Raw genomic sequence first — 19800 nt, 5'->3', positions numbered from 1 at the left:
GATTTATTTAGAGATTTTTCCTTCTTCAAGTTAAATTATGATCAAAAGAAGGGAAAATTGCATTATAACAGCTCAATTGTCCAAAATTTGAAGAGGTTTTTTCATCATTAAGTTGAATTTCATATAAAAAGGAAAATTTTATTCAAAAAATATTATTACTTATTATATTGAAAGGGGAAAATGTAAAGCTAACAAGAGATATTTCCTTCTTTAAACTAAATTTTCAATAAAAATATCAAAATTTCATTCAAAAGATTTATTGTGAAATATTCAAAAAGAAAACAATTGGGGAAAAAATAAAGAGATATCTAATTTTTCGAAAAAAATAATAGTAATCTCTGAAAGTTGTCTAAAAAAGGCAAATAAACAATACATTTTCATTCGTGAAAATGAGAAGTACTTATAAAATAAAACAAAAATAAAATCTGGTAATAATTATGCCCAACGTCCATTATGCCAAACGTCCTTCTTGAAAACCCGTTATGCCAAATGGGGTACACCCCCACAGATGTTGTTCCCGATTGTTCTTTTTCTTCCCAACCAAACATATTATTCATCTCTGTATATTAGCTTTGCTGCCTGCTTGCTACTCACAACGTCTTCTGTATTTGAGTTTGATTTTTTATACCGCCCTCTCTTCAACAACATCAAACCTTACAATACCCCTAACAAAATTCTCTCCCCCTCCAAAACCCAGATTTGATCGGAGCTGGAGCTGGTGGCGGCAACGCCGGAGGATCCCGGTCCACCACGCCGAGCAACTTGCTGTCGCGCAAGAGCCCCACCGTGGACATGGCCGTCCAGACGAACCAGGGCCAGCAGCAGAACCGTGACGGAAACCGCAGCGGCGGAGACGGCGCCAACCTGGAGCAGCGAGGCGGCCACCAGCGCAACCGGAACAACAGCCAGCGGAGCCAGGGGCAGCAGCGCGAGCGGCGCGACTCGGGCAAGAACGACGGCGGCCAGATGAAGGAGAACTTTAACAAGGTGAGAGTGCCGTATGACTTTGAAGTTTGGGTTGATTTCCTTGACTCATGTTATTTTGTACGTAGAACAACATGCAGCAGCAGCGGCAGGGAAGCCAAGGAGGCGGCCAAGGTGGTCAGGGTGGCCAGAACCAGAACCGTGGCGGCTGGAACAACCAGAACCGTGGCCAGAACAACAACCAGAACAACAGCCAGAACAGCAATAACAACATGCGCGGACGTCCGCGTGGACCTCGCGGTCCGGCACAGGTGAGTCCTGCACAGTTTCTTGCTTTAGACAGAATCAGCACTGATTTTGAGCTGTCTTTTCACTAGCGGAAGCGTTCTGTGTGCATTTGTTCAAAAGTGACGGTGGAATTCTAGGCTAAAGCTTGTTTTTACATGCTTGAGTCCAATCTAGTACTTCACTGGGTACGGAAGCATTAGTCGGATGAAGTAATAGAATGTCAGTCGGGATATTTTGAACAGGCACTCGGCACAGAATAGACCTCCCTCTAGAATTACATTCGCTCAGAGAACGGTCGTTTGACATTCTATTGAGATTCCGTTCGTCTCTCCCATGATCGCATTCAAATGACTTCTGTCACCACGCAGCAAACACAAGGTAGAGAGAGAGAGAGAGACAAAAAAAAACGAGAGAAAGAGCACGTTGTCTCGTTCAGCGGCTGCTTGAGTGGTGCTCATTTTTCGTTCGTGACGATCATGATAGGCGCTGTGTGTCGGCGATCATGTTTCGTTTTCGGCAATGATTGCTGATGGAAAGTTCTTTCAAATATCGAGCAGTCCCATTCAGTGACAGATCCTTCATCAAGCATTGGTCCAGACTCCATTATACGAAGTCCTCTGAAAAAATTCAAATCGAAGCACGGAAAAAAAAATTTATTAGTATTTTCAAAGGATTCAGAAATTTAATAGCTAAAATGGCAGAGATAATAATTTGTATTCTATTTTTTTATTCCGTAAGTTTTCACATCAGATTTTTTTATTTTTATTTTTTTTTGTTTTTAAATTTTCGAATACAGTAGTTGTTCGGTAACTGGGCGTTGTTTAACTGGGCTGCTTTTTAACTGGGCGCTCGATAACTGGACCATAGCCCCGTTAAAAAGCAGACAAACGTCAAAAAAACCAAAACAAACCAAAATGACCCAGGGGTTAATTGATGCAATAATCATATTCAATAAATAAAAAACTTTTTTCAAACTTTTGTTTAATTTCAAGTTACAATTAAAGAAATATGAAAAGTAAGCATTGTAAATAAATTTGAGTAACTTTTATTTTTATATTTCATCTGGAAAATATTTTGCATCGGTGGTCCCCTCGTTATTTTTTGCTCAGCCTAGTTAACGAGCAACATTTGGTGACTGGGCTACGTTCTCAGCCCAGTTGCCGGACAAGTACTGTAGTTGATTTTTGAAATTTCTAATTTTTTTTTATTTCCAAGTCGTTCAATACGGTTTGCCCCTACTTTGGGTCTAGTACCTGCTGTGGTTAGTACCTTAAAAACTGAATTTGACGAAATTTTGTATTCCAGCGACAATTTGCAAAAAACTGCCACTTGGGAATGATACCTGCTTTCATTGGATTCAGTTTGGCGGGCAAGAATAATTCACTATTTCTTTTGTAAATTTATTTCTTAATTTGAGTTCCCCTTTAAAAAGTTACTACAGATTTCATAAATTTTAAATTTCAAAATTATAGAATTATAAATTTTAGAAAGTATTTTTTTCACTTAATTATAAATAACATGTTTTTGAGCCTACAATGTTTTTTTTTTTTGAATTTTTGAGCTTTTAAATTATAATTTTCATTTTTTTCAATATAAAAATTTTCGGATTTCCATTTATTCAAATTTCTATTTTTTTAGTTTATTGCTGCTGCTGTGGTTAAAATAAAGTGTAAATTTTCTTTAGATTTTAGCTTTTTTTTGAATTGTTGATTTTTAAATTTTACATTGCGCAATATCGAACTTTTCACTATTTAAAATTCGGAGGTTGAAATAGAGTGTAAATTTTTTTAGATTTTTGCATTTTTTAAATTGTTGATTTTTTTTAAATTTTAAATTGTGCAATATCGTACTTTTCAATATTAAAAATTCGGAGGTTGAAATAAGGTTTACATTTTCTTTAAATTTTGCATTTTTTTTAAATTTAAAATGTGCAATATCGAACTTTTGAATATTAAATATTCGGAAGTTTAATTAAGGTGTGAATTTTCATAAGATTTTTGCATTTTTTTTTAAATTTTTGATATTTTTGAAATTTCTTTAGATTTTTGATTTTTTTCTAATAGTTGATTAGCCGTTGCAAATATTTTTCAAAGTTTATGTCGCCACCCCCCCCCCCCCCCTTTCAAAATTGGCCTGAAAAATTAGGGGGCAAAAAACATATTTTTTCGAAAAACTTCAAAATTTTAATGAAAATTAAAGTTTAACCAACTGAAAACCAGTTAAAATGCATTTTTCCGCGTTTATAATTATATTTAGCATGTTTGAACTCCTTTGAAAACATTTTAAATTTTCTAGAAATACCTATGTACAGTCCCACAAAAAAATTTTTATTAGGGAAAAAAATCCGTCGATACCTCGATATTTTCAAAACTAATGATTGGAAAGCAACTGTACGCCTGTAAAAAGCATTTTAAAACCCTTTTTTCATCCAAATGTTTAAACCTAGGCTTGTAATTTCAATTTTTATTTTTTTTTATTTTTGTTTTCTGAATTTTACATTTTTATGTTTTTGAATTTTAGAATTGTTTAATTTTCAAAATAACGAATAGGTATTTTTGAATTTCCGAATTGTTAAATATGTTTTATTATTTACGAACTTTAGGGAGCGTTCTTTTATTACGTAGTGCAAAAAAAAATCATTCTCGTTCGAATCAAATGATTGCTGTCACCACGCAGTAGCGTACAAACAAGAATGAGAGAAAAAAAAAAAAAGAAAATGAAAAATCATGTTTCTTCGCATCGCGCGGCTGCTTGAGTGTAGAGCTCGGAATTCGTTTGTTTTAACTTCGTGTTCGTTTACTGACGGTACCTACGTAATGACGATCATGAAGGGCGCGCTAAGTCAGCATTCAAAGGGTTAAACGGGGTTCTGGTTTTTAACTAGGCAATTAAATCAAATGTCGAACAAATGCATACAGAGTGGCGTTCTTTTTATTTTTGTTTTGTTTAGACGATTGGCGCTACAAAAAGCTTTAAAAATAAAGATTGCATTGCCTTTTGATTAGATTTTATTTCTCGAACTTAGGCCCTAAATTGCATTTGCTTCAACTCATTCTTTTAAGTTCCATCTTTGAAGTAAACACCCACGTTTAGTAGAGAGTCATTTGATATCAAACTTAAACGAAAATTTCTCTCTGTCTTTTTCTCTGTATCTCTTGCTTGCACCTTTTTACCATGGATTTGAACCAAATATCCTCTCTCCTGTCTCTTCCCTTGATCTACTTTCTTACGCCGGGTTCGAAAATCTAACAAAAAAAAAATCCAATCAAAAGGGCACCAATAACCAATCGTCGAGTGGAACGGCCGCCACGTCTAGTGACAGCAAACAGAAACAGTCCAACAACAACAATAATAATAACACAGTCTCCAACCGAAAGTCTAACAACAATAATAATAATAATAACCATAACAACAATAACCATCACCCGAAACAGGGCGCCAACCGCACCAAGAATCTGCTCAAGTTCGAGAACGATTACGACTTTGAGCAGGCCAACAACAAGTTCGAGGAGCTGCGGTCCCAGCTGTCCAAACTCAAGGTGGGCGAAGAAGTGAAGCCTGAGCAGGTATTATTTTTTGTTTTCTTAACTTATTATTTGCGATCCACCCACCCAACCACATTGGTCATAGAATTGAACAAATAACGAGATTTTATAGTTTTTCCCCACGCGGACTTCAAAAAGAATCATAATCGTGTCACTCTGTGTGAGCCTTCTTTTCTATTCGTTAGCCTTAGTTTTCGTTTAGCTTGTTTTTTTTATAAGTATAATACTCTGCTCGTTGGTAATGTTGCTTTTTGATTCACTAACCGGAAACTGGTTGAGCGAGTAAGCAAACACACACCCGTATTAGGCTCTCTCGAAAATTCAAAATTCAAAAAATTTTGCTTAGTCGATTCAATCGTTTTGTTTCAATTTCTATCGCTATGTGACAAAATAAAGAGATAAAAATCCTAGCTCGCTCAGCAACTAATCTGTCTACCCCAAAAAAAAATAAAAAAAATGATCAGCTGATTAACAACGAAGTCAGCGTTGACACCAAGAAGGACGATTCGGGCAATGAGACCGGTGCCGGAGATCACGAGCCCGAGGAGGACGACGTGCAGTGCTACGACAAGACCAAGTCGTTCTTCGACAACATCTCGTGCGAGGCGATGGAGCGGGCCAAGGGCAAGCAGCAGCGTACGGATTGGCGGCAGGAGCGCAAGCTCAACACCGAGACGTTCGGCGTTGGGTCGACCAGGCGCGGAGGGTGAGTAAACAAATTAGGAAGAGGTTAAGGGGGGTTGGTTGGGTGAAACTAGTACCGTAAACTGGGGTGACTTTGATAGCCCGGGGTGACTTTGATAGGTTTTTCAAATGCCCGTCAAATTAATATCTAAACATTTTTGAGAATTTTGAGTATGTTAGCATTAAGGGATAGCTTATTATCGAACATATATGCAAACATGAGACTGTTTTATTGGATGTATCAAAGTTAATGACCAAATCAAAATTCTATCAATGTCACCCGGACTATCAAAGCCACCCCAGTTTACGGTACTTCAAGCGTCACGCTTCTTATTTGCCTGTAGAGTGAGAACTGTGGTGTTGTTTGAACAATCCGTGCTCAAATTTTACTCAGCTCAACGAATCATCTTTGCGGTGAACTTTGCGCAGTTGGCCTGGCCGCTCAATTGGAAAACCTATGTGAAATTTTCACAGCAACACGGTGTTGGGGTCAAAACTGGAGTTTTTTTTCAAAAAAAAAAAAAAAAAAAATCGGAGCTTTAGAGTGTTTAAAAAAGAGATGGTCTGATTTGGAAGAAATTCGAGATTTTTTGCTTGTTTTGATGGCATCAACAGTCGAACCAAACCAGCGATGATGTAGGGTGGACTTAATCAAGCATTACGATATGCTTGTCTCAGAAAATTTGAGTAATTTCTATAAGAAAACTTTATAAAGAGAACAAGAAACAAGTACTTCAAAATCTTTACGAAACTTGCTAATCAGACGCGCGAAACGCTGATCGCGATCGACTCATGTCAGCCATCAACCGTGCCTCACCGTAATCACTCGGAAAAAGAAAAACAAAACAAAAACCTCAAAAACACGACAAATCCTGCAGAGAAACTGCGTGGCCCCGCTGCCCGCAATGGACTGATCACATTAAAAAGAAAAACGCTGAAAACACGACAAACGCAAAAAAATCAACCACGTATTAAAAAATACCCAAAAAGCAAAAAAAAAATAAAATGATAAAAAAAAGAAAACTGAGTTCTTTGCAAGAAAAAAGCAAAAAAAAAAGAAAATTTGGTTAAAAAAAAGAGTAAGTTGCTCGCACAGAACTCAGTTTTCTTTGTTTGACCAAATTTTTATTTTCTGCTTTTTGGGTATTTTTGAATACCCAAAAATACAATATATACATACAGTACAATATTCAAAAAAGATTTTTTTTGCAAACAAAGCCGATTGGTTTCCGGTCAATATAAAAATGCTGATTTTTTTTAATTGTTCATATTGAAAATTAAGCTTGTTTAAGAGAAAATTGCAAATAACTCTTCTAGATTACATGTTCAAAAGAATCAATGCGTCTAACTAAATAAATGAAGTCATCGCACTTATTATTATTTAAAATAAATGATACCCATTGACTTAAAAATAAGTTTGAATAATTTGTCTCTATAATAATTTTGCATAAAATGAGAGGTACAGGTAAAGCATGATTTTTTTTATTAAACTGAATTTTGAGTTGACAATTGTTAACATTGACAATGTTTTCATTGTTTTTTTAGAGGATCCAAAAAATGTTCTTGCATGAGCTAGATATTTTTACATTTGTTAATTTTCAGCAATTTCCCACGAAAACAGCATGATTCGAAAAAAGGGTGCAAAAATCGACAAAATTGCACTTTTTCGGACCACCCTAACACGGTGTAGCTCACCCTAATGGTCAAACAAAAGTCAAAGTAGTTATGTCACAGACATAACCGGAATGGCGTAGACTACGTAAAGTTTCGATGTGTGAATCATTTCTTAATTTTGATGAATTAGCTAGACACTTGAAATACATAAACGGAATAAGATCGTGAATGCGATCGGTAAATTCAGTCGGACCGTGTACGTATACGGTATACCGGTTGTTGAAACAGAATTTATATACGATTCGAATTGACTTTTACTAGAAAGAGATGGCAAATCTAATGCGAACAAAACCGCAGCTACCATGTAAACATACTTTGAATGTGTTGATAAATCTTTGACTAGACAACATCGAATGGAGGAAGGAAAGAGAAGAACGAAAAACGATTTTTTCGCGAACCGAGTGAATGTTTGGTAGCAGAATGAGGGGGAGGGCAGCCTCAGAAAGCTGTGCAATCCGTCACCCCAGAAGTAAATCGTGTCAATTCAATTAGAGGGAAGGAAGATATAAGCGTTTGACGGATGACGCAGTATTCCAGGGCCTTCGGCCCGGGTTTTTAGGAGTTGGGGGCGAGAGCAGCCTCAGAAAGCTGTGCAGACCGTCGCCCCCGAAAACCAAAATTTGTTCCTGAAATTTAAACTGTAATTATTCATTGCGCTGCCTCGCCCCGGGTGGGACGAGGGATGGGAAGTGAGGGAACTCCGAAGAGTTGGAAAGTTTAACAACTAGAATATGGAAGTTTCACAACCACGGCTTGACCCACGAGAGGCAACTTTTCGGCGAGAAGGAGCAAGCGCGCGCCCCATCTTGTTGCTGCCTCGTCCCGGGTGGGACGATCCAAACGGTCCGGCCATCGAGAGGCAACTGGCTGACGGTGACGACGAGAAGGCGATGCGCACTTCTTTTGCAGTTCTGGTCCCTCTCTCTCCTGCTGCTCTGGTCTCTCTCCTGCTGCTGCTGCTCTGGGCTGAGCTTTCCTGCTGCTGCTGCCGGTCCGACGTCTGAGACGTGAATGATAGAATGGGCTGAGCGCGCGTTCTTATATATGATTCCGGTCTGCTACTTCCCCTCCTTTTTCGCGACCGACACTCGGTCGCGTTGCTCGGATGATTTTCCCCTCAAAATAGGTACTTGACATTCCCGTCCGTGAGTGGGAAGCGCTCATTTTGCTTGCAAAATCTCTGCTTTTTGAAAACATTTTAAAACATTCAATTGTTTCAATAGTAAAACTATTTTGCCAACAATGAAAGTTTTATAGCAAATTGCTGAATAATTTTCGAATCGAATGGAACCAAAATCGTGCCGATTCGATTTGAGGGAAGGAAGATATAAGCGATTGACGGATGACGCAATATTCCAGGGCCTTCGGCCCGGGTTTTTTGGAATGACACCCCAGTACCTTCGACAAAGACGTAAGTCTACGTCAAAAAAAAATGCGGTTCTAATTATTTCGGCCAAGTAACCCCAGCAAAATTTTGAACCCGGTAGGAGAACTTTTTTTTCAAATCGTGCTGTTTTCGTGGGAAATTGATGTTTTGAAAGATTGTAGCACCCAGCCTTTCTAAAAATAAAAACACATAAAAATTTTGTTAATTTTGACTTTTTTTTCTTTTCCTATTAAAAACGAGGAAAAGAAACATCGAGTTTGTATTTTTTTTAATTTACCATAAAATGTATTTTTTAGTTTATTTTTTTTTTTAAATATTTTCAATATTTTAGGTTTCTCTCAGATTCAAAAGTTTGAGTGCTTCTATTCGACCAATAGGGTTACAATAAAAAAATCGTCATCAGAGATACCCCCTGTTTCAATTTAGACCTATAGAAATTGGTGAAAAAAAAACTTTTCATACCAAAACGTCTTCTTTGCATGGCTAATAACTCGACTGAGTTAACTTGGATCGTTTTGCGATCTTCGACAAGGTTGTTTAGCATACATTTTTACAAACCTGACAATAATCTGACACAGTTAACGTCACCCTTGGCTCCTAAACTTAAGCTAAACTTTGTGATATTATTATTGTTCACAACGATAGAGCTTCTGAGCATAATGACCCTTTGTACGACCGCAAAGGATTTAATATGGATTTTTAAATCAATCAAAAAATAACTTCGCGGCCCTTCTTGACAGAAAAGATCCTACTTGACAATGCCAGTTCATTCCAAGGGGACCATAGTTGCTCAATCGAAAAAATGTTGTCTTGTCAATTGATTTTTTGGCATTAAAATGAAAAAAAAGTGATCAGAAATGGTTTTTTTTCGTGTTTTACCGTTGTACATAAAAGTTTAGATAGGGATTGAGGACCCTATGGTTCAAAATTGGTACAGTTACTTATTTTTACAGACATGCCTCGGTTTAGCACCACATATGGAGGATGCAGAATCGAGGCGTGCACAACCGAGGCACAGAGCTTATGGGATTCTGGCTATATGGGAGACATTGGCTATAATCGTATGAAAAATCATGCAAACATAAAAAAATATAGTGTTTTGGAATCGGGATGAATTTCATGAAAACATTCACAAAATTTAATAACAACATTTTTTTAAATACTAAAAATTTTAACAAAACTAAGTATTTTCGAAAAAAATACCCAAAATTTCCGTTTTAACAATATGGGTATCAAACGATCGGGATTTTTTCATACATTTCGAATGTAATAAAACCATTTTTTGAAAACACTCAAAATTTTCACAAAAATACGTATTTTCGAAAAAATAGTCAAAGCTTTAGTTTTTACAATATACTCATAATAACATTTTTTTAAAATACTCAAAATTTTCACAAAACTACGAATTTTGGAAAAAAATACCCAAAATTTCAGTTTTTACAATATGGGTATTAAACGATTAGCATTTTTTATACATTTCGAATGTAATAACATTTTTTGAAAACACTCAAAATTTTCACAAAACTACGTATTTTTGAAAAAAAAACTCAGAATTTCAGTTTTAACATTATGGGTATCAAACGATCGTGATTTTTTCATACATTTGTAGGTAGTTTTGTAAAAATTTTGAGTATTTTCAAAAAAAAAATTGTTATAACATTCGAAATGCATGAAAAATTTCCGATCGGTTGATATTCTCGATTTCATTGGTAGGTTTTCAAACGAGCACTTACAATGAACTCGAATTGATGAGCGATGAACTCGAATGCATGTAAAATGACACAAACAGCAATCAGGGAGTAGGAAGTAGGACGCGAATGTCAAGAAAATGAAGGAATTCGATGATAACTGGGAGAGAATTGAGCGAAAAGAGACCGGAAATGGTAATTTTTCTCTCAATTCGTTGCACAAACGATGAACGTTTTGATCGAACGATGAACGTTTTGACCGAACGATGATCATTTTGCTTCGTGCATGTTTGAAAAGATCTGAGTGAAAAGGATAATACCCACACTGTAAAAACTTAAATTTTGAGCATTTTTTCGAAAATACATATTTTTGTAAAAAGAAGAGTATTTCCAAAAAAAAGTTTTTATTACATTCGAAATGTATGAAAAAACCCCAATTGTTTGATACCCATATTGTAAAAACAGAAATTTTGAGTAATTTTTGGAAAATTCGTATTTTTTATGAAAATTTTGACTATTTTCGAAAAAATGTCGTTATCAAATTCGAAATGTATGAAAAATCCTGATCGTTTGATACCCATATTGTAGAAAACTGAAATTTTGAGTATTTTTTTTTTCGAAAATACGTAGTTTTGTGAAAATTTTGAGTGCTTTCAAAATACGTTGTTATTACATTCGAAATGTATGAAAGAATCCCGATTGTTTGATACCTATATTGTAAGAACAGAAATTTTGAGTATATTTTTCGAAAATTCGTAGTTTTGTGAAAATTTTGAGAATTTTCAAAAAAATGTTGTTATTACATTCGAAATGTATGAACAAATCCTGATCGTTTTATACCCATATTGTAAAAAACTGAAATTTTGAGTATTTTTTTTTCGAAAATGCGTAGTTTTGTGAAAATTTTGAGTGTTTTCAAAATATGTTGTTATGACATTCGAAATGAATGAAAGAATCCCAATTGTTTGATACCCATATTGTAAAAACAGAAATTTTGAGTATTTTTTCGACAATTCGTAGTTTTGCTAATGTCTCCCATGTAGCCAAAATCCCAATGCTCTGTGCACTGGGCCGTGCTTAACCGAGGCAGCTGTTCGAATCAAAACCGGGGCAGTGCAAAACCGGGGCATGGCTGTACCTAAATAACCGAGGCAGGGGTGTCACCCTAGGGACCATCGATCATCCACGTGGACACGTTTTTGGAAAATTGTGAGCAATATCATAACCCCTAATACATTTAGTCATTTTTTCAGTTCATGGATTACTTTGCGAGATCAGGCAATACGAGTTGCTTGTCAAAATTGGGCCACTGTACTGTACCAAAAAGAAAAAGAAAAACTCAAAATCACTACGAAACATGCAAATCAACCGCGCGGACCCGCTGCACGCGATCGACTGATGATGCCGGGAAAAATAGATGCCCGAAATCATGTTTAAACATGCAAAGCAACCACGTGGTCAAACTGCTCGCGATCGACTGAAATTATCAGCGGCGTGCCTTCCGGTCGACGATGATAAAGAAAGGACTGATTTTATCACTGCTAACGAGGAAAAAAGAACGCTAAAAACAGGAACAATCCTGCGGAGAAACCGCTTGGCCCCACTGCCCGCAATCGACTTATATATTTATATTTTGTAAATTCACGAACAAAAAAAGTCAAACAAGTGTAAAACTGTTAAGCTGAGTAGAACTTTACAGTTCTATTATGCAAAAATAATGTACTTTGTTTTTTTTTCTATTATTATGACTGAAGTACTAAATGCATGCAAGAAAAAAATGGCACTGGAATCTGATGAGGTACTAGAGCAGTGCTTGCAAGGTGTGGGGCATGGTCAAACAAAGTTTGGAAATCAGTGTACTAGATTGTTAAAATATTATTGTGTTATCTACATACTCCTTTTGAGCTTGATTTGAACAACATTGTAGTGAAGTACTAGTTTCTTCTCAAACCAACTATGCCGCGCATACTAAACATCCTTTTTTCCTTCCTCCTCCCAGATACAACAGACGCGGCGGTTACTACAACCGCGGCCCCAACAACTACCGCGGCAACAACCACCAGTACCGCGGCGGCAACAACTACCGGGGACGTAGCCACCACAACAACGGCGGCGGCCAGAACCGCCAACAGAACCACCACCAAGGGCAAGGGCAAGGGCAGCAGCAGCACCAACAACAACAACAGCAGAACGGTCTTCCTCACAACGGCAATCGCAACATCACCAACATCAACACCAACCAGCAGCAGCAGCAGCAGTCCCAGCAGCGGGAACAACAGGCGTTGGCCGCGGCCACCTCCCAGCAGCAGCAGCAGCAGCAACCGGCTGCCATCGAAGTTGGAGCGGGTGGGTTGAGGAGGGTGGTTTTGAGCGTGTTTGAGGGTTGCTGATGATTTTTTTTCTTTTTTAGGTAAATAATGCCACTCGACAACTAAGGATGTACTTTTACTTTTAAAAAGCTGACCAGAGTTCCGTTAAGAAGTAATCACCAAAAAGAGAAAATGAAATGAGGAGTAGCAGCAGAGAAGAGAGGACACCAACTGTAAACACTACGCTGAAAGCCGTTGTTCCCCATCCTGGAATCGAATCGGATGCCGAGAGAGGACGCAAAAGCAAACAAAGAAAGGTCGCGACTCGTTTTCGAACGAGTGTCGAGTGTCGGACGAGGAAGAGCCCGCACCACCACCAACGCAACGACCCACAGAGAGGCAGCCCCTAAACGAGGACAACGCCGCGAAACGGCGTGTGTCCCCACCTGCGTTGATGTCGGTTGGCGGCGGCGGTGGCGGAAGAAGCAAGCAACCGGAGAATGGAACCGTCCTTTTTCCCTTCGATTCCCGGTTTTCCCACGATTTCGATTGCTGGCAGTCGGAATGGATGCGACGAAGAAGAAGCGGACGGGGACATGGCTTTCACAACACACACACAGGACGGCAGGGATGGGCGCGAAGCGCCCGAAAGGTGAACGAAGAGGGATTTTTTTTTATTGCAAAAAAAAAGTTTGGAGAAGGATTTGGGTTGAAACTGCGCACACTTTTTTGTTTTTGAAGTCGGTGAAAGTGTGCGCGCGGTTTGTTTGAAGGAGAAAGAAGGAACTTTATGAATAAGGAGAGCTGCAAATTAGCGGAAGCAAAACTACAAACAATATATTATACACACACTTACACGAGAGGGAGAGAGAGAGCGCGAGCGAGAGAGAATTAGTGAGCAGCATCAAAGTGTGAAGCGCGAAACGGTACAAGCGTGGAGAAAGAGCTGGAATTTAGGAATTTAATACCGTCGTAAGTTTACTCACAGAGAGAAGTAGTAGAACGCCAACAAATGAGATGGGAGATGAAGTAGTAGAACAGCGCGCAAGTGTGTGTGTCGCGAGGGGGAAAGAGAGCGCGCGCGCGCCTCATTGAACTAGTTAATTCAATTGAGAGTACTTACTTGAGTAGCCGATTACAGAGAGAGATCGTTCACTTTTTTTCGATTTTAGTTTCATCCCTCGTTTGTTTATTTTTTTAACTCAACCAAATTGCATGATTTCCTCGAAAGCGCGAGGAAGCTTGGTGAGGTTAAATTTTTCCCCCCGTTTCGGCTTTCCCTCCGACTGACGAAGATTGAATTTTTGAGAGCGCGCGCGCTAGCGCCGATTTTCTCCACCCAAGTTTAGTTAATAGTTATTGTTTTTTTTCGAGTGGAATCGGCGACCTCCCCCTCCGCGGCGCACACAGCTAAGAGTTTAGAAAACCGTGAATGTTATTTCAACAGGTAGAACCGTAATCTCGCGTAGCATTTCGTTGGCGCAGGAGAAGAATATGAACAAGATACATGTAATAATTATGATTATGATAAATAATATTGAATAATTATAAATATTATATTTAAAAAAACCGGAAAGCAGAAAGAAGAGGGCTTCACACTTGGAAAGGGAGGGGAACACACTAGCTAAAACCGCGAAAGACACACCCAACTAAACTAGAGTTTAAAACAAACCGGAAACAATAATTCTCGTTCTCGCGCGGCGGCGGAGCTGTTTGTGACCTGGACCACGCACGCACGCAGAACTCACCCCGCAACAAATCAGCCAACACTCGCAAGCGGTGTTGAAGCTCGGAAGTAGTAAATTTAACGCTGGCTAAAACTTCCGGATCGCCAATTGGGCTCCTAACGGCCTACGCGCGATGCCCGGGATGATTCAATGAAATAATGGGAACGATTACAAGCTAAGGATCCAGTTTATGGAAGAAGATGGACGCAACAATGCGGTGAGCTGTGAAGGTGTGTGTGGTGGTCACGAAGGGACGCGAGAAAAGTTTAAATAAAATATATATATGTAAGAAATTTATATAACAAAAAAGCGTTTACGTTTCTTTTCTTTCGGAAACGAGAGAGAGAAGACAAGTGGGGAAAACAAAATTCGTAACACAAGTTTTAAACATTCAATCCCCCCCCCACGCGTATAATCCAGACCGAGCACGATCCCACGTGTAAAAACTGATATTAAAGTTAAGGTTCACACGGCGATATTCGAGGGGAGCACGTAAAACACAAAGCCAAATTCGGTCCAATAGCAGCAGCAGTGACAGAGGGAAAGAGAGAAGCAGGTTTAACAGAGTTGTAGCGGTAATTTTTAGCATGAAACAGAAGAAAAAAAATCCGGCTAAAGCAAGCTGAATCTATGTACTAACGAAGCTACCTAAAAACATATTGAAAAGGTGAAAAATACGAGTAATTACTGCGTAAAATAGTGCGCAGAACATTTTATTCCGGTTGCGATTCACTGAAGAAAGTTGAACGCAACGTTTTTTGAGATCTAGTACTTCACTTTTTCTGTCCAAAATTTTCTCACTTACTTAAACATTTAATAAATATCCATTCTAGTACTTCAATTGAACATCAGATGATGATTTGGTCGGTCAAAAGGTGTGACCAATACAACATGAAAAGAAGTACTAGAATGTTAAAAATGTTCATTCAATCGTTTACTTAAAATTTTCTGTAACAACTTTTCTCATTTATCTTAACGCTCTGTCGCTCAATTTTTGTTTAAATCGAAAATCTTTGTTTTTTTTCCGTGTTTTTGGGGTCATTTAGAGCATATCTCGGATTAGTTTTCAAAAAGACGTAAAAGCAATTAGTAAACATAGCCCTTTTTGCACCGGTAATCGAATTACTTACGAAAAATCATTTCCAAAAATGCTTGAGATTGTTCGTCTACACGTTCTTCAAGTGCTTTAAACTTCAAAAAAGTGAAATATTGTTCAAATTTGGAGAAAAACGAAAATTAGTGTCGGAGGTGGCTTTTACGGCTTTTTGAAAACTCACCCGAGATATTCTGTTCTACAAAAAACTTAACCTTTTTTTCTTCATTCATTTTAACATTTTTGTATGCGTTTATCTTGTTATTTTTTTTTTTTAATTTGTATTTGTCGCAATTAAGTTTTTTTACATAAAAAGAAGGATGGCGAGTTAGTTTTCAAAAGACCCTAAACAAGCCACAAGTTGTAAACAAAGCCGTTTTTCTATCATTTCTCGATCACTTAACAAATTATCATATCTAAAAAACGTTGCATTTTTAATCTGCACGTCTGAAAAATAATGAAAATTTGATTTTTTAAGAGAGAAAATCAAACAAGTGTCGGAGTTGGCGACGGCTGTCAAGGAGGTAATAGACTGTGACAAACAAACAAACTCGCACTTTTTCGTATTTGACGGTTTGACAAACTCGCAAACAAAGCAAAATGTATGCAGGTTGACCTTTCTCCAAACAAATGCAGTCAAACTGTCAAAAAAGTGAGAGTTTTTTGTTTGTTTGTCGGAGTCTAATATCTCCTTTACGACGTATTGCAAACTAACCAGAGACCTGCTGAAAAAACGACCAAAGTTTGCCCCAGAAACTAGTTTTTTGATGATTCAAAATTGGTTAAAAATTGGCTTTGCCGAATTTTCGGATCGAAGCCCTTTACAAAACATTCATGTAAATGCATTCTAGTACTTCAATTAACCATCCCCAATCACAAAATATTCTAGGCGAGCTGGTTCTGCCAAAATCCCGTCTAGAACGGTTGAACATTTCAGCTAGAATGCTGTAAGATTATCCAGCTCTGGCGTGCATGGTTAAAATGTGAAAAGAAGTACTAGAATATGAAATTAAATTGATTTTTTTCCCTTGGTTGGTTTAAACAAGCCAACATTTTAACATTCTAGTACTTCACATGACATATTAGGCAAAAATCTGGCCAGGTACCGAAAAAAAAACTGGAAAAACTAATGTATTCAAATGCTTCTGATGGTTTATTTGATTTTCGGCCATAAAATGGTTAAATTTACATTTTCATAGAAACAAAAATATACTATTTTTTTAAACTTCTATTTAACTCGTTCATTTGATTCAAAAAGGTGTTCTTAATTGACAGAAAATGTAAAATCTGTCGAACTCAATGTGGGTAATTCTTTATTCTGGCATACACATAAAAAAATTGTATTCCCAGATTTATATGGCAACCTGACACCCTGGTTGAAAGTGTGATGAAGGAAAAGTGAAGTCTACAACCAAATTAACTCTTGGAATAAAATCCAAACTTTTTTTCTTTCCAATTATGCAATTGCTCTAGTTTTATACTTATAATGTTACCCTTTTCAAAACTGTAAACATCTTAATTTATTAATAATTTTTCTACTTGGATTTTCCAGTCCATCCGTAAATTTGTTTTTTTTTACCTATGAAGTACTAGATCGAAACAAATACTTATCTAATGTCCTTTTTAAGAGACATTTCTTCTGCACTTTAAAGTTCCTTAGCATAATCTATTTCATTTCAATTAAATTTCCTCATTTTTTTTAATTTTTATAACTCAATGAAGGCGCGAAATCAGCAACAAAATCCTACTTACTGCAGTACCAGATCGCGCACAGCTCAATCATGTAAGGGGGAAAACATTTCATCAAACACTCGCACCTGCGCTGAAGGAACTAAACCTATTTTATCTTAAAGGGAAAAGAGTAGAAGGAGAAAGGAGGATCATGCCGATTAACTAACCTACCTGGTTTTAAGAATCCGTGGCATAGAAAAGAATAAAAAGACTAGAACGAAGTGGGAGAGAGAGAGAGAGGAGCGAACGGAGGTAGAACACATTCGGGTGAATAAATTATTTTTGTTACTCAAACTAACAAACAGGAAGAAAGAAGCAACATTTCAACAAACGAGCAAAAAATAGCAACTGGGAAAACAACACTTGTAATCGAAAGGGGGCAAACAAAAACACGCTTTTGCTGAATTAATTTTTCGAAATTGTTGATTTTTCAAAAAGTAAACATGAAGTAATCCAATTTAAAATCAGCGAAAAGTTGGGAGCAGCAACGGAGCGTGGTTTTGCCGTGCCGAGCAGTGTTTGTCAAACATTATAAAACCATACAAATTTGAAAAAAAAAAACAATATTTCAAAAAAGAAAATAGAGCACTGAAAAGTAAGAGTTAAAAAATACATAAACTCTATACAGAAAAAAAAACAAGCTGCAATGTTGGTTTCACTTCAATCGAAACAGTCCGAAAGAAAATGTCCGTGATATATTTATCTAGTACTGCAGACGGCTAGTACTACCACAAAAATTAAGCATGGTTCCGTGATTATCCGTTTTGACATTGGTGGCGCCACCATTCGTTTGAAAAACACGCTAAATCTTGTTTAAATAGATTTCACTTCAATTTTTTTTCAATTCGGTTTTATTGGTGAATAATCAAGATACAATAAGTTCTTTTGAGGTTCATTACAGAGTTTTGGAGTTCCTTTCAGCTGTGTGTTACATCAGAATCCATTTTGGAACAATTATTGCTTGTAAATAAAGGTGTCACCAAGAGTAAGAAAAATTAAGAAAAAAAACTTACTAAAATTGCAAGGGAAAGGGGATAGAATTAGAGAAAGCTTAAAACTAGATCACAGTTTTTTATCCTTTATAGATGTGCTTGATCATCAGCTCCCCAAGGGCCAGGAATTGCTCCGCCTTGTTCCGGCAGGTCCGAAACCGCGTCATCATCTCCCCTGCGAGAGCAAAGAACTCTGGCAGGGTAAAGAGATCTTCCCCGGTAACTTCTTGCTGGGCCGCATTGCCGCTACCGGCAGCGACCACGCTGGCGAACGATCGCCCCCATCAAATAGATTTCACTTCGTTCGAACTTTATTGATTATTTTTCAAAAATAATTATAAATGTAAAGAATACACAAAATTTAAGGACATCCTCATTAAGCCTGCTTCATCATGATCGCGTCCAGCAAATCAAAGCTCTGCTGATACTTTCCCAGATAGTTCCTCCGGTGGCCAACCCAACGCCGCTTAATTCCGGACCAGCGCTCTTTGTGTCCCTTCAGCAGCTCTTCCCTCTCCAAACCCTCCTCATCCCCCATCGCCATTTCCTCTCCCCGCTCCGCAAATCGTTCCTCGCGCACAAACAGCTCCATCTCGCTCTCCGCCGGCCCCGGCATTTTCTCAATCTGGTCCAGCTCCTTCCGGTTATACCGCTCCAAAACATCCACCTGCAACTCCCTCGCCTCCGGCACACTCTCCCGCTCCCTCTCATCACTCCTGGCGACCCTGGGTGCATTTTGCATCCAAGCCCGACAAACCGGGTACAGTGGCGTCGCTTCCGGAAACCGGGCCAAATTGACGCTCCGGTCGAACAGCTTCATGATAAAGGTGGACGAGTGCTGGTGCCGGATCGCCGCCGACATGTACTCCATCTTGACGCGCTTGGAGGGGCGGCCACGCAGTGGGAGCGACGGGTCGGAGGGAGCTGCGCGAGAAGCGGAAGTGGGCGTGGACGTCGCCGCCGGTCGCATCATCAGCGAGTAGCGGTTCACTTTGAGGAGGCTCTCTGGAAACAGGAGTTTTTGAAGTTGAGAGGAAAACGCCGTTGAAATCCGGATTACTTACGCCTTCCCGGGAAGTTGGGATTCGACATTTTGTGGACTGTCTTCCTGAAAATGGAAGTTGTTGATTCGATTACGACGCCGGTTGTTTTCAAATTTGAAATTTGTTTGACATTTTACACGTTTACAAGAGCAGGGGCCAAATTCGAAAATGTTCATAGAGGTCTACCCAATTTAGTGTAGAATTGAGGATGAGCCATTTTGACAGAGTTAATTTGCTTTTACACTGATAGAAATGCTCATTGTAATATCACATATTTCACATATGAATCTGGTCCATAAGACTTAGAATGTGAATTCCATGTGAGTGATGTTCTACACTCAGAAAAATAAGGCATATTTGAATCAACAAAACGTTTTGTTGTTTTGAAAATCAAGATTTTTGTTGAATCAACGCTAAACGTCAAAGTAGCTTTTTCAAAACAACAAAATACTTTTATAGAATTGAGAAAATCAAGGTTTGTTTCAATGCATTTTTTTGTTGATTATATTCAACAAAAATGTTGTTGATTTAAACCTCCAACAAACACCAGAAGAACAATCCCAGCCACGTCAAACCATTCATTCCAACATAAAATGGCAGCATATCATTATTTCATCCATAGGATGACAACTTTACCCCTCAGCGAAGCAGGAAAACAGAAAGAATTGGAGTACATATTTGAAACAGCGGAAATCAACGGTTACAGCAGAACAAC

The 19800-nt window shown here is 38.1% G+C and overlaps 2 protein-coding genes across 4 annotated transcripts in view; one reads left to right on the top strand and one right to left on the bottom strand.

The window, feature by feature from the left end:
• LOC120412571 (protein LSM14 homolog B) overlaps positions 1-17596 on the top strand; it is a 34742-nt gene extending 17146 nt beyond the window's left edge. For 2 of the 3 annotated variants that reach the window (XM_052709485.1, XM_052709487.1), the window contains exons 4-9: positions 698-987; positions 1053-1235; positions 4647-4778; positions 5222-5463; positions 12190-12536; positions 12601-17596. In XM_052709485.1, coding sequence (XP_052565445.1) covers positions 698-987; positions 1053-1235; positions 4647-4778; positions 5222-5463; positions 12190-12536; positions 12601-12608 — 1202 coding nt within the window. In that variant the 3' untranslated portion in view covers positions 12609-17596. The remainder of the gene's footprint in view (positions 1-697; positions 988-1052; positions 1236-4646; positions 4779-5221; positions 5464-12189; positions 12537-12600) is intronic. The other variant, XM_052709486.1, reaches the window with a different exon arrangement.
• Positions 13768-19257, bottom strand: LOC120412611 (protein lin-37 homolog). Its single transcript, XM_039573159.2, has 2 exons — positions 19107-19257; positions 13768-19047 (listed from the first exon to the last, which is right to left on the bottom strand). Exons 1-2 carry the CDS (start codon positions 19132-19134, stop codon positions 18419-18421), a joined length of 657 nt encoding a protein of 218 aa, XP_039429093.1. The 5' UTR covers positions 19135-19257; the 3' UTR covers positions 13768-18418.
• Positions 19258-19800: the final 543 nt, after the last annotated feature.

The sequence above is a fragment of the Culex pipiens genome, chromosome 3 (assembly GCF_016801865.2).
Source record: "Culex pipiens pallens isolate TS chromosome 3, TS_CPP_V2, whole genome shotgun sequence".
Lineage (NCBI taxonomy): Eukaryota > Metazoa > Arthropoda > Insecta > Diptera > Culicidae > Culex > Culex pipiens.
This window is presented reverse-complemented; position numbering and strand designations above follow the sequence as displayed.

Excerpts from the sequence above, each read along its gene's own strand:
- LOC120412611 (XM_039573159.2), bottom strand. The coding sequence starts at position 19,134 with ATGTCGAATCCCAACTTCCCGGGAAGGC. Across the intron at positions 19,048-19,106 it reads TCCCAACTTCCCGGGAAGGC|AGAGCCTCCTCAAAGTGAAC; the intron begins GTAAGTAATCCG and ends TCCTGTTTCCAG.